Source organism: Gymnoscopelus braueri (assembly GCF_963280865.1).
Source record: "Gymnoscopelus braueri genome assembly, chromosome: 10".
Taxonomy (NCBI): domain Eukaryota; kingdom Metazoa; phylum Chordata; class Actinopteri; order Myctophiformes; family Myctophidae; genus Gymnoscopelus; species Gymnoscopelus braueri.
In genome coordinates, this window is record NC_137611.1 from 17,400,910 (window position 1) to 17,413,997 (window position 13,088).

At 43.0% G+C, this 13,088-nt stretch overlaps 1 protein-coding gene across 1 annotated transcript in view; it reads right to left on the minus strand.

The window, feature by feature from the left end:
• The window catches only part of yes1 (YES proto-oncogene 1, Src family tyrosine kinase), a 29,965-nt gene continuing 16,877 nt past the window's right edge, over nucleotides 1–13,088 (minus strand). Inside the window, exons 4-12 of the mRNA XM_080439742.1 lie at nucleotides 12,292–12,390; nucleotides 10,742–10,845; nucleotides 10,137–10,286; nucleotides 8,690–8,845; nucleotides 6,314–6,493; nucleotides 5,536–5,612; nucleotides 3,988–4,141; nucleotides 3,457–3,588; nucleotides 1–1,356 (exon numbers count right to left, since the gene is read on the minus strand). Of these exons, the coding sequence (XP_080295868.1) occupies nucleotides 1,148–1,356; nucleotides 3,457–3,588; nucleotides 3,988–4,141; nucleotides 5,536–5,612; nucleotides 6,314–6,493; nucleotides 8,690–8,845; nucleotides 10,137–10,286; nucleotides 10,742–10,845; nucleotides 12,292–12,390 (1,261 nt within the window). The 3' untranslated portion in view covers nucleotides 1–1,147. The remainder of the gene's footprint in view (nucleotides 1,357–3,456; nucleotides 3,589–3,987; nucleotides 4,142–5,535; nucleotides 5,613–6,313; nucleotides 6,494–8,689; nucleotides 8,846–10,136; nucleotides 10,287–10,741; nucleotides 10,846–12,291; nucleotides 12,391–13,088) is intronic.

The window sequence follows — 13,088 nt, forward strand, 5'->3', positions numbered from 1 at the left end:
TTTAAAAACATTTATAAAATGTTACAGAATTTCTTTTTCTTTGCCCTAAAAAATAATCAAAAATGCCTCTTCTGATTTCAAGTTCACAACTTAAAACCCCACATGTAAAATGAACAATAAAAAAGCATAACAAAAGCACATGATTTGCCATTCAAGTCATCATTAAAAGATACGTACAAATCACTTACGTTACTCACTTTTGTCAGACTGACCATACGTGCTCAAAAATAAATTTCCTCTTACATACCTTATATGCTTTGCTACTTTATCTCTCACTTGGTACATTCTCAAATACATACTATAGTATACATCCTGTTCAATTTCTCTTTCTCTACCAGAACCCTCTCCATCAAGCTTTACAGTCGTGGCACATACTTTTCAGACACAGTTATTGGTCACTTTAAAAAAAAAACTATCATTCTAAATACCACAAACCAAACCAAATCCTGTACAATACAAAATATTTTGTTCAAAATTGTTTTCAAAATATTTTAGAAGTGGGATGTTATAAAATGAAAAGACAAAAAAAAGAAGGTTAAGGAGGAAAATGTTTGATTTTGAAAAAAAAGTGAGGGAAAGAAACAAAATCTGTGCAGTGGCAAATGAGCCACAGACTTGGGTTTCACCCTTAGAGAATCTCCTCCTTGAATTAATCACAGTGTTCAGGTAAGTCTATAAACTTTCGCAGGGTTCTAAGACCTTACTCTACTAGTACCACTCTGTATCCTTGAATGCTGACTGGCTCACTTTCCCATGTAGACACAGGGACACCAAACAGGAAGGGAACCATTTCTACATCAGCAAACACAACATTACCCACCTTTTATATATGTGTGTGTGTGTGTGTGTGTGTGTGTGTGTGTGTGTGTGTGTGTGTGTGTGTGTGTGTGTGTGTGTGTGTGTGTGTGTGTGTGTGTGTGTGTGTGTGTGTGTGTGTGTGGGGGGGGGGAGAGAGGGGGTGATTGAAGTGATTTGGCGACTAATATTTGTAGTATTCTAGCACTAAAATGGCTTGATCCACAGTTCAACAGGGGGGTTTGGCCATTAGAGTGGTCTGGTTCTATAGCTCTTATTGTCCCAAACCTAGATCTCTGCTGACGTGCCTGTGTATGGTTAGGTAAGAGTTTACTGTGACGTATCCACCACGCTACAGGTTGTCCCCCGGCTGATACTGTGGCTCCGTCGCAGTGAAGTAATCTTCCAGGAAGGACTGGAGGTACTCAAAGGTGGGCCTTTCGTCCGCCTCCTTCTTCCAGCACACCCTCATCATCTCATGGAGGGACTCGGGGCAGCCCTGGGGACACGGCATTCGATAGCCTCGCTCCACCTGCTCCAGCACCTCCCGGTTCACCATGCCTGGAAGAGACAGCGGAAGATTAGCAAAGATCACACAATGACCATCAGCATACAGCATACATTCAAAATCCTGACCAGGCGCTGGATACCAAACACAAGGCATTGAAGGCAAGGACATTTAAAAACAAGCCGGCGTCTAATAACTAAATGGCTTCAATGTGGATTTTGGACGTCATGTAGCCGGTCTATGACTTCAGTCATTGGGTCTTCTGTGCTACATATCTGACATTATAAGTCATAATGCAGACATCAGTGATCTCAAGGTTTCAGCCGAATCTGACCACCACTGATTTCCATTAGTTAAATATTTGAAATACCACCCACTACTAAACGCTGGGGCTATTATTTGCAGTTTCTTCAGTCTAATTTGGACAAGAAATTCAGCACTGATGGGTCCAGTGGTTTGTAAGTTTAGCCCTGGACACACACACACACACACACACACACACACACACACACACACACACACACACACACACACACACACACACACACACACACACACACACACACACACACACACACACACACACACACACACACACACACACACACACACACACACACACACACACACACACACACAGAGAGCTTGGCCCCTAGAGCGCCGTAATAAGATATCCTTTTCATGTTACCATACACATCACTATCAAACTCCATTATGACTTCACCGTCTACTCTAATAGATCCTCTTCAGACCTGCTAGTGTACAAGAGCACAGTGTACGCCTCCAGAACAGGAAGACGGCAATCTTGAACCCAATGACACACAGCAGACATGGCCCCCTGGGGAGCTGGGCTGTAGCTAAAAGAGGTTCTGACACACAGTGGAATGGACATAGCCACATCCTTTCCCCTGTAAACCCCTTCCGCCCCCCCATCATTTCTCTCTCACACACACAGCGGGGATCAGGTTCCCTCACACTCTCTGAAAGAGGAGAGGGTTCTGGACACTGGAGCAACTGCTTAGCGGCCAAGTCTGAGATAGGGTTATCGGTATGTCGGATGCCGAGGTGTTGGCATGGTTTATGTGTAACAAGTAGTGAATATCTCGCTTCCCATAATATATCTATCCATCTATCTAAATGGGCTAAAATAGCACACAGATGGTCGGAGTTCCTATTAGGATGCCTTGCAAATGCCTCAAGTGCACTCCCTTCCCATTTCTTTTGCACTATAAAAGGTCTGAGGAAGAACTTTGAGCTCAAAACGTCACAGCTTTTTTTGTGGTGCAATAAAGCATCTGTCGCATTGGAGCCCTCAGTGTGCGAGCGTTTATTCATTTTTCTCTGCTTACCGTTCGTCGCTCAGCACCTGCCCAAGTTTGGGTTGGGGATGTGCATGTCGTTTCCCTTTTTTCTTGCACTATAAAAAGGTTTTACATGATGAAATCAACTCCCGAAAAGGCTAATGGCACAGCAGGAGCCTGCATATGCTCCTGCCATGCCCAACCCACACTGAGAGAGGAGGTTCAATCAGTCAGCTTCAGGGTGCATTAATTAGACTGAAGGGTGCATGCTGAGAACCAAGCAGGCCACAGGGAGCCAGGTGGTACAGTACAAGTGCTAACTGTTAGGACTGACATATGGCACACCCTGTAATCAGTGCTAGTCACTTGATATGGCCCTTGCTAGCAGACTCGCTGCATTGACATTCTTGGGCAGCAGGTGTCAGTGGTGAGGTGACAGACATAGCCGACAGGCCATGAGTGACCTGGACTTGCCATGACCAAATCACATATGGGAGGGAGAGTGGTACTTTCCCATGCCATAAGCCATTGGCCATCAGTGTTGACTCACATGTGCCTTGCAGGGTTCTATTCTCAACGAAGTGTGATAAAACGCAAGTTATCATTTTACATCTTGATTCCTGCTCAAAATAGCTTGGCTAAAACTATGCAAGGAAAAATTCTGTACAACAATGTTACTTTCTGCACGAAGATATCTTGTGCTCATCTGAAATAACCCTTCAGGCTCTTTCAAAGCAAGATTCACAAATATGATCAGGAACTCGAACTCCTAAGAAGCGAGAAACATCCATGGAAACTCACAACCCATGTTTTCTCCATATTCAGAATGTATTTCCCATTTTTTCCTCTTACCAGGGTAGGGCACTCTGCCCTTGGTCACCAGTTCAGTCAGTAGTATTCCAAATGACCAGACATCTGACTTAATAGTGAAGCGTCCATATAGAGCAGCTTCAGGGGCCGTCCATTTGATGGGGAACTTGGCACCTGGAAAAGCAAGGCAAAGGTAATTGAGGAGGGGGTCTCTGCTCTGTGTTAACAAATTTACATGGAAATGCCAGAAAGAAGTTAAAGGTCATGGATCAATTTCAGAAAATCACCATTACATGTCAATAGAGGTGTGTGTGTGTGTGTGTGTGTGTGTGTGTGTGTGTGTGTGTGTGTGTGTGTGTGTGTGTGTGTGTGTGTGTGTGTGTGTGTGTGTGTGTGTGTGTGTGTGTGTGTGTGTGTGTGTGCGCGCGTGTAAATGTTCCAGTTAATAGATGGAGGAAATAAACAGTCAACAGACATCCTTACAGCCCAAGTAATAAAAGCACAACTCTCTGTATGTGAGTGAGTGAGTGAGTGAGTGAGTGAGTGAGATAGAGAGAGAGAGCACAGACTGACCTTGTCTAGCAGTGTACTCGTTATCCTCGATCAGCCGGGCCAGGCCAAAGTCGGCGATCTTACACACCAGGTTGTCGGCAACCAGGATGTTGGCAGCTCTCAAATCCCTGTGGATGTAATTCATCCTCTCTATGAAGGCCATGCCATCTGCAATCTGGGACAGACACGGAGGCACGGTTAAACAAACAACAAACATCAGAGGGTTACAAGTGGGGTCAGAGGGCAGAGGGGTCTGATTGGATTAAACCCGTTTTGGATTGTGGCAATCTAGGGGTAGATCAGTGATGGGCAACCTGTGGGCACGGGGCCCACTGGTGGGCGATGAGGATATTGCAAGTGGGCCCCCAAATAAATGGCTAAACACTAAGATTTGATTCATAATGTAACAGTAATGAAATTATTGGCTTAGGAATGCGACAAATGGTTGAGCAGGGATTGTGGTTGAGCAGGGATTGGGAGGGTTCCACTACATCAGGGCAATTCAGATGTGTATCAGTGTCACGAGTTGACAACCGCTGACAAAGGAAACCTAGACTGACATTCACATAGTAAATATCTCCTGCTACTCAATGAATACCTCATCATCCAAATGATCCTACATGCCAAACCTAATTGTAACCTTTATTAAACCAGGTAGTGCATTGAGAAAAAAATCGTATTTACAGTAATGGCCTGGCAAATGCTAAAGATGCTCACTGACTGAGAAAAAAAGGGGTATAATTCAGGTGAAGGGAGCTGACATCCCGTGCTACGACAATGAAAGCAACTGCACTCATCTTTAAATGAAATCTATATTTGCAGCATCACAGCTGTCTACCAACTCTCTGAAAGGCACCCTGAGCCTTCTGTCTTCTAATTCCCTGACACTTCTATGGAGGGGCGTATTAAGCGCAGATCACAGAGTTCGCGGTCGACCCGCCAAGCCTAAGTGGCCCCTGAGGAGTAGTGCTTGAAGTGCTTCAGGCAGATGAGTGGTGGAGCATGAGGACCAACAGTGAAAAGAGGGGGAGAGGGGGTGTGGGTGGGTGGGCGGGCCGTGTTAGGTACAGATTATGCAAGACTGGATATTAAATAAACATGGCAGCCAGATGGAGAACCAACTGAATATTCCACACACTGGAACCTGGCACGGCTGATTAAATTCCTGTCATACACACCTATGCAAACGTGCGCACATGCACATATACAAACACAGACATGCACACACACCTGGAAAATAAATAAACAAATCGCCCACACACAGCCTCTGCTGGTGCAGGCCTCTTTCGCATGATAATTATTTTCTCTCCTTCTGTCCTCTCTCTCCCTGCCGTTAATTTTGGTCTTTAACTATTTCACTTTCTCTCATATTTTCCTTGCCCGCCATCATTAGGTCTCTCTTTTCTGCTCTCCTTCACTTGTTCTCTGCTTCTTTCCTTCTCTCCATCTTTCTCACTCACATGCACACAGGCAGTTAACAGAGCAGCTGTGCCAGGTGCAGAGGCAGGGCTGTGCCAGCTGTATTTAGTATTCCACTGAGACATAGGGGACGGTGCAAAGTTATCCTACCTGTGCTGCCATGTCCACCAGCTGGGGCAGCTTTAGGTATTTTCCATCTCCCTCCTTCAGGAAGTCCAGTAAACTTCCTGTGAACGCATTCAGATCCATGTCAGTTAACCATCAAGCATGGTTATGAATTAATCTAGGTTCGTAGTACAACTTGACAAGGAGTATTGCATAAACAGGTGGAGCAAGCATTCCCAACTTGCATCGTTTCCAAGTTGGATCGTTCTCCAGTAGGCCGGTGCCTTGTTTATTAAATCACCCATTGTTTGTAATATCTAATGTTATTAGTACTGTGGTAACGGGTACCACACTGGCTACTCCAACAACAGGTACAGCGAGTACTCTGACAACGGAACAGGTATTACATAAACGGGTGGGGCATGCATTCTCAACTTGCATCGTTCCTGAGTTGCGTGGTCCCTAATTTGTGTGGTCCCTGGATAGGCCGGTGCCCGAAGGTTCAGGTTCATTTACATGTACAAGACTGGAATAACATACTGGTTTAACCCCATTAACCCATTAAGACGGGGAAAGCATCTGTGTCATTTTAGATTTTTGCATTGGCTATTCAATAATAGAAGATATACAAGCGAGCTTGTACATCTGCTAATTTTGTACATTTTTTAAAAATCTTAAACTACTACTACGTAATGGGTTAAAAGCTATTTGTGTCTGTTGCGTGTCTGTGACTAAGACCTGTCCTTATGTTTACCCATAAACTCCGTGACTACAGTATATAGTAGATGGTCTGTGCGTGTCTGTGACTCAGAGCTGTCCTTACCTTTACCCATATACTCCGTGACTATATAGATGGGTTCCTCAGACACGACAGCATAAAGAGGCACCAGTTTGTCGTGTCGGAGTTTCTTCATGATCTGAGCCTCCTGGAGGAAGGCCTCTGGGGACATGGTGCCTGGCTTCAGGGTCTTAATCGCCACCTTGGTGGTGCCATTCCATGTGCCTGAATAAAAGAAACATGAACAAATGGTTTTGCATATTACATTACAAAATAATATAGATAGCTTGACAAACAGCTGAAATTAGGGGAAATTATTTTATTGCCTGGTACGTATGTGGTATATTTGCACAGGAATTTGTGAGGAAGTGAGGTTGGTGCTTTGCCTTCAATAATGATAATATCAAGAAATATGTATTGTCAAGTGTTGTGGTTGTGGTGCAGTTGTGGTGGGGTTCTGGAGTGAGGTTGGGAAAACGGTGGTGGTGGGGGGGGTTACATACCACTGAGTATGCACAGTGGTATGTAACTGTACATTTGTTAGTTTGTGGGAGAAAACTACGAAAAGAGTTATGCAAATGGATAGTACAGTTCATCATATAAAAATCCATACCCTAGCCATGACCGTTGACATTCAAAACCCACAAAATAGTTGCTTTTTGCATTTGTAGTGCAACTTATCTGACAATTTACACACTGACCAGCGGCTCTTATCCATATAGAACAATACACTTTCTGTAAATGTCTAGCTTGCCAGCCTCAAAAGCAAACAATAGCAAGTAGTACAAAGTCCAAAGCCACAATGCCTGGGACAAAAGATAAACACGGTTTTGTCACATTTCTGAGACACTTTAGCATGACTGGGAAATAAAGTACGGTAACTCTCATTTAGTGATTGTTCAGGAGAGAAAGGACACGACAGCTTTTTGTACTCATAACTGTATGCTGGCTAAACAATCAGTCACTTCCTGGTTCAGAGCCACTTATTCACGCCCTGCTTACACATAAAGAGCTGAAGCAGCAGATCTGTCGCTTCCGTCATGAGGCTGACCTTCATGAATGAATCATGCTGAAGAAATCACACACACAATCAGACACACACACACGAACTGAAGGACAAAGTAGGGCAACGATGATGCGATCCAACATTATGGCTTGGCAAGAAAAGTCGAGAGAATGTTATTTTCAAGAAGCAGAAGAATCTTTGAGAAAGCAGGAATCAATTTGACCACGGCTTAGGGGAAATTATATGCACGATGGACCAAGACATCTATGAATTAATAACTACAGGATAGGGCATCGAGTACAGACATACAAATAGACGAATACATATCACTATATACACAGCAATAAAATATATAAATCACCAAAACCAGAAGAGAGGTTGGTTGAAGGAGACATTTTTTGAATCCTTAACACATGGAAACAAGTAGAGAGGGAAAAAAAGGAATTCCTGGGATTTCATAGTAGGGTCTGGCAGGTTGGGGCTTGCCTGGAGACCAGGCTTAATGAAAGAGTTAGTGAAGAAAGAAGGTGACGTGTTCACCACGGCCCTCGCATCACAGGCAGGTGGTTAAGTAACCAGTGATTACTGAGCTGTGTGTGTGTGTGTGTGTGTGTGTGTGTGTGTGTGTGTGTGTGTGTGTGTGTGTGTGTGTGTGTGTGTGTGTGTGTGTCCAGGGCTAAAATAATTGTTATTATCTAAAACAATTGCGATCAGGCAATTATGCAATAATTGTGACAGGCCTAGAGATATCACAATTACTCAAGCCTATCAATAATTAATAGTAAAATAGTATGTTTTAGTACTATTAAATATGTTTAATAGTGGACTGTCCCTCCCCCATTATGCGTGAAGCTTAAGTGACGAGCAACTGAAACATTTACTTTCTAAAGAAGCCCTTTAACATATGGAAGTATAGAAGGCAGTTGTCAACTAAACAATAATTGTGTATGATAATGTTACATTTCATACCACACATCATATGCACTCATGTAACTTAGAAAATTGTTTATTCTATCATGTGGATTTTGGATTTTTTAAACAATCAATTCAATCGATTAGTTAGATTAACTATTGCAGCCGTGTGTGTGTGTGTGTGTGTGTGTGTGTGTGTGTGTGTGTGTGTGTGTGTGTGTGTGTGTGTGTGTGTGTGTGTGTGTGTGTGTGTGTGTGTGTGTGTGTGTGTTAATCTCCTTTTAAGGTTCATTCACACTAGATGGGGTAAAAAGAATCCTGTCGCTCGAATTGTGGGAAACGTGTCACTCTCTTGCATTCACACCAGACATTGTCACACCACTGGAGCGCTGAGAAAAGGTGAAGCCAGCTCAACTTTTCTCGTAGCACGTCACGCCAGTCACTTTTGGGCCGAGTACATCGTGTATATGGACTGTATGAGATGTGGCATTGTAGTAGCTTACCCATCCAGACCTCTCCGAAGCAGCCCTGGCCCAGTCTGAGCTCCAGGCGAAGCGAGTCCCGTGGAATCTCCCAGGCATCCTTAGCCAGGCCCTGGGTCTGAGGCTTAACCGTCGGGCAAACGGTGGTCAGCCGGTAGCACAGTCCATCTGAATGTTCTAGTAGTACATACGTCATACAAGGACAAAATTAACCACTCTGTATGTCACCGTCTGTCTACATAATTTACCATCAGCCTTTTAATTCACACTGTAGGCTTAACGTGGTCTAATATACATCAAACCAGTCAAAAACTAGCTTGATACAATCACTGTAGGACACTAGCACATCAAGTTCTCACAACAGAGAGCTGTCGTCCGTTTCCACAGAAGCAGAGGCAACCCCCAAAACGTCCTGTATAGTGTCAAAAGAGTTCAACATGCTATAGAACAACAGCATACAACAATTAAAGTCACACTACTGTGGTAACGTTCATTTTAAACACCTCTCGTAGCTCTGCTGTCATTACAGTGTTTGTCCAAACGGAAATACCGCTCAAAAGAAACGCTACAGCTCCTACATAGCACCGGATATATGGTTTCTACCAGACAGCGACGATATTTGTAATGACCTCTTCAGTGACGTACACTTTACAAACATATTAACACCAGAGGGAAGGACAAAATGAATTTGCAGAGAATCAAAACAAGGCCACGCCAACTCGAAACCTCAAATGATGTTTATGTGATGAGTCAATTTGACAAACACCCAGTTGTTTATTAAGCCCATACTGTAGTTGGTGGAAGGAACTATGTTCTCACAGAGACATGGCAATAGACGTTGTGTGTACAGCAATAAGACTTGTGGCTTTTCTGTAACAATGGGCTTTGTTTTCCTGTACAACTGCCTACTAAGTTACATCCTAGACATTACGACAGGCTTATAAATCCTTTTTTATAAAACCGCTTCATTTCTCTGCATTTCTTCTTAATCCCACATGGTGCAGCTTATTTTATTTTTTTGGGGGGGGGGGGGGGTCACAAAGACTAAACTAAGTAAATCCAGCATAAAAAAAGAGGTTTTGTGAATAACATTAAATATTCAGTGGTGGCAGATTTGCAGTTGAATAATGCATTTTCATTTATTTATTTATTTCACATTGAGCATTACACTGCTGAACTGTGTAAAACACAGGCAGCATGCAACAACACAGTGAAATGTAAAATGAAGCTAAAGTTACAAACATTAAACATTAAACAACATCGTCGCGGGCAAATTCCAGACGTCTGCCGTTATCAAACAATCCATTAGTGCACAATACACATGTCTGTTTTGGTGCACTCAAGTAATAATAAGCTACAATTGACAAGTTCACTGAAAGGCAGAATGTCTGTTCAGTTGTAAACGGCAATTGTACTAAGCGTAAGGTTGCGGAGTATCACGTAACTGGGTTACACTGTATGTACATACCTGTGTAATGTTTCACCAACTTCTGTAGAGCCTCAAACTGGGCTCGTGTGGTGATGTAATAGCCACCGTTGTCCAATTTACGGATCTTGTAATGCTTCACGTTGTCTCCCTTCATCTCGTCCCAGTCCCGGATAGAGAGAGAGTAGGCACCTTCATGAAAACAAAATAAAGACGAAATCAGATTAGGTGGTACGTCATTTCTCTAAAATAAGGTTTTCCCTCACAGGTTGTCACAAAAGTGGCAGGGAAAGGGCAGGGAGCCCTATTTTACAGTTTGTCATATGATGGTGTTTCAAAAATTGTGAAAATAGCAGATCTACAAGCTCACAACACACTGTGTTGTAAGCTTCTAAATCAACTATTTACCCTTTTATCTGTGTGTGAAGATTTTTTTAAATTTGTAACACCCAAAATAGGGATGACAGGTTGAAAGTGGATAATATGAATAAAAAATATTGTGGTACGAATTTGCTTGAGGTGGTTCCATGCGTTAATCCCATTACAATAGACCTGCCCCCATGGCCATCAGTTACAATGACATTAACAATGCTCAATTCTATTGTGTATCATGATGCTTCACTATGGTCTTGTTGTGTAAAGAATACCTTTTGTGGTCTCACTCTCTCGTGCCAAGAAAGTACCTCGCTGGTTTCCTGGAACCAACAGAAGACGCTCAGCATCTTTGCGGCCCATTTTACCAAAGTACCATCTGTCAAAAGAAGGGAAAACACAGTAAAGAGACCAGTTAGATGAGGTAATTTGACTAGGGCAAATGCAAAGATAAATATTTAATTAAAGCGAGATTTGAATCAAGTAGACTACATAACACTTAGCCATTAGCTACTGTTCAAAACAAACGGCAGACAGATTTATCTAGGCAGTGAGCTTTGATCACATTACATTAGTTTTCAGCTTCATCAGTGGTGGGAGAAGTACTCAGACATTTTACTTAAGTAAAAGTAGCAATACCACTATATACAAAGAGACTGCTACAAGTATGTTCTATATTCAAAACGTTTTTTACTTGAATAAAAGTACAAAAGTATTGGCATTAAAATATACTTACACTACCAAAGTAAAAGTACTCTTTATTTCACAATTTGTGAAATTAATGTATGTCAACTTTTTTCATCCTGTGGGGTAACCCTTTCAGCTACACCCAGGCGAGTGCTGCCCACAGAGGAGAACCTCTCTACCAATTCAGCCACACCCACTCCCTTAAGTACAGTACTACTTGAGTAAATGTACTTAGTTACTTTCCACCACTGAGCTTCATAAATAGTGCATTGCTATTACATAAGATCTCAAACAGCAAAGCCTACACTGTAAGAAATGTCTCTCTTTACAAGTCATTCAATCTGTTGTTATTATTCTGCCTGCAGCAATGTGTGGCAGGGAATTATAATCAGTCCTGTCTGTGAACCAAATTATTTGAGAACCAATGAGCAGATATTCACAACTGTTGGTGGGAATGATCAATATGCTGACCTGGAGAGATGATTACATTTTGAGTTAAAAAAGGTCAAGGTCACAATCAATGTCAAAACGGAACGGCTTGGTGGGAAAGATCAGTAGGATTTTGGATCAAAACAAACGTTTAAAAGTCAAGGTCACACTGCAGGCCAAGACCAAAATTACATATATTTTTGTAGGTAAAACATCAGGCATTGTGGAGAGAGAGAGAAACAAAGGCCAGTCAATGAGAAATAAGGCTATAATCCCCAAAACACCACAGTCCACTACCACCCTGCCATGCTGGGTGGGCAGGCATGGGAATGCCCTCAGCCGTATCTAACAACACAGCGCTCGATTGTCTCGTGTTCTACCCCGTCATGTGTGAGCGTGGCAGGTTAGTCACAATGTGTGACCGCCCGGCCTCCATCATGCCATCTCAATTAGAGGCGAGCCAACAGAGCTGGGTGATTCAATAATAAGGGACTGTACTGGGATGAGGAAAAGGAAGAAGGGGGATGGGCAAGCAGCGAAACAGCTAGAGAAATACAGAGTGAGTGTGACAGCGAGAGACAGCGAGGGAGGGTGACTTAAAAAGAGGCCGAGAGAGATGGATAGTAGGTGGTACAACAGTTAATCGAACTAATCGACCAAAAAAATATATAGATAATTTTATGAATGGAGAAAGGGAACGAGGTCTTACTCTTCGGCCTGTATGGAATCGGCAGGGGCCACATAGTTACTGGGGATGTAGCCCTTCTGTCCTGTGTTGATGGAGCGAGCCTCCCACCAGTCACCTTCCCTGGAAAGAGAGGAGAGGAAAACAATGGTTGGACAGCACAGCATACACAGTCACATCCTAACGCCTACATGCAGAGCTGTCATAGCCTGGTTCCAGACGAATCTGCCTTTGCAAAATTGCATCGCACTTTAGCCCTCGGCAGATTAGGTCTGGCCCCCCTCAATAGAGATTTCATTTCTCTCCCTCCGAAGTCGTGAGGGACCAATCAGGGCCCGGTATCCAAATGTGGGCGGGCTTATCACCTTATTTGGAGCAATGACGTACAAGGAAGCACTGCTCTGATTGGTTCGTACAAGGAAGCACTGCTCTGATTGGTTTAGGTCTAACCAATAGAGTCCGTTTGGATCTTTTTGTAAACGCCCCTTGGGAAAAATCGTTGATAGGGACCAGACTAATATCCACGCAGTGTGTCGTGTGATATTGTCTGGCTACGCAAGGCTAGAGCTGTCACGATTACAAATTCCTGCACTAAAATATTTAAAAGGCTGTTTTACAATTCGTTGCTTAACAAAACATGTGCAGGATATATCCATTAAAAGGTAGGGTAAGTGATATTTTTGGGTTAAAACAAAAAGTATTTTTTTTAAAGGTTAAAGCACTATATTCTGATAGTAATCATTGCTATAGAGTGTTTGTTCGGTAACAGGAGTCTCCCCGTCTCTCCAGCTCTTTAATAAACAGAAAATAAAATTTCTGGT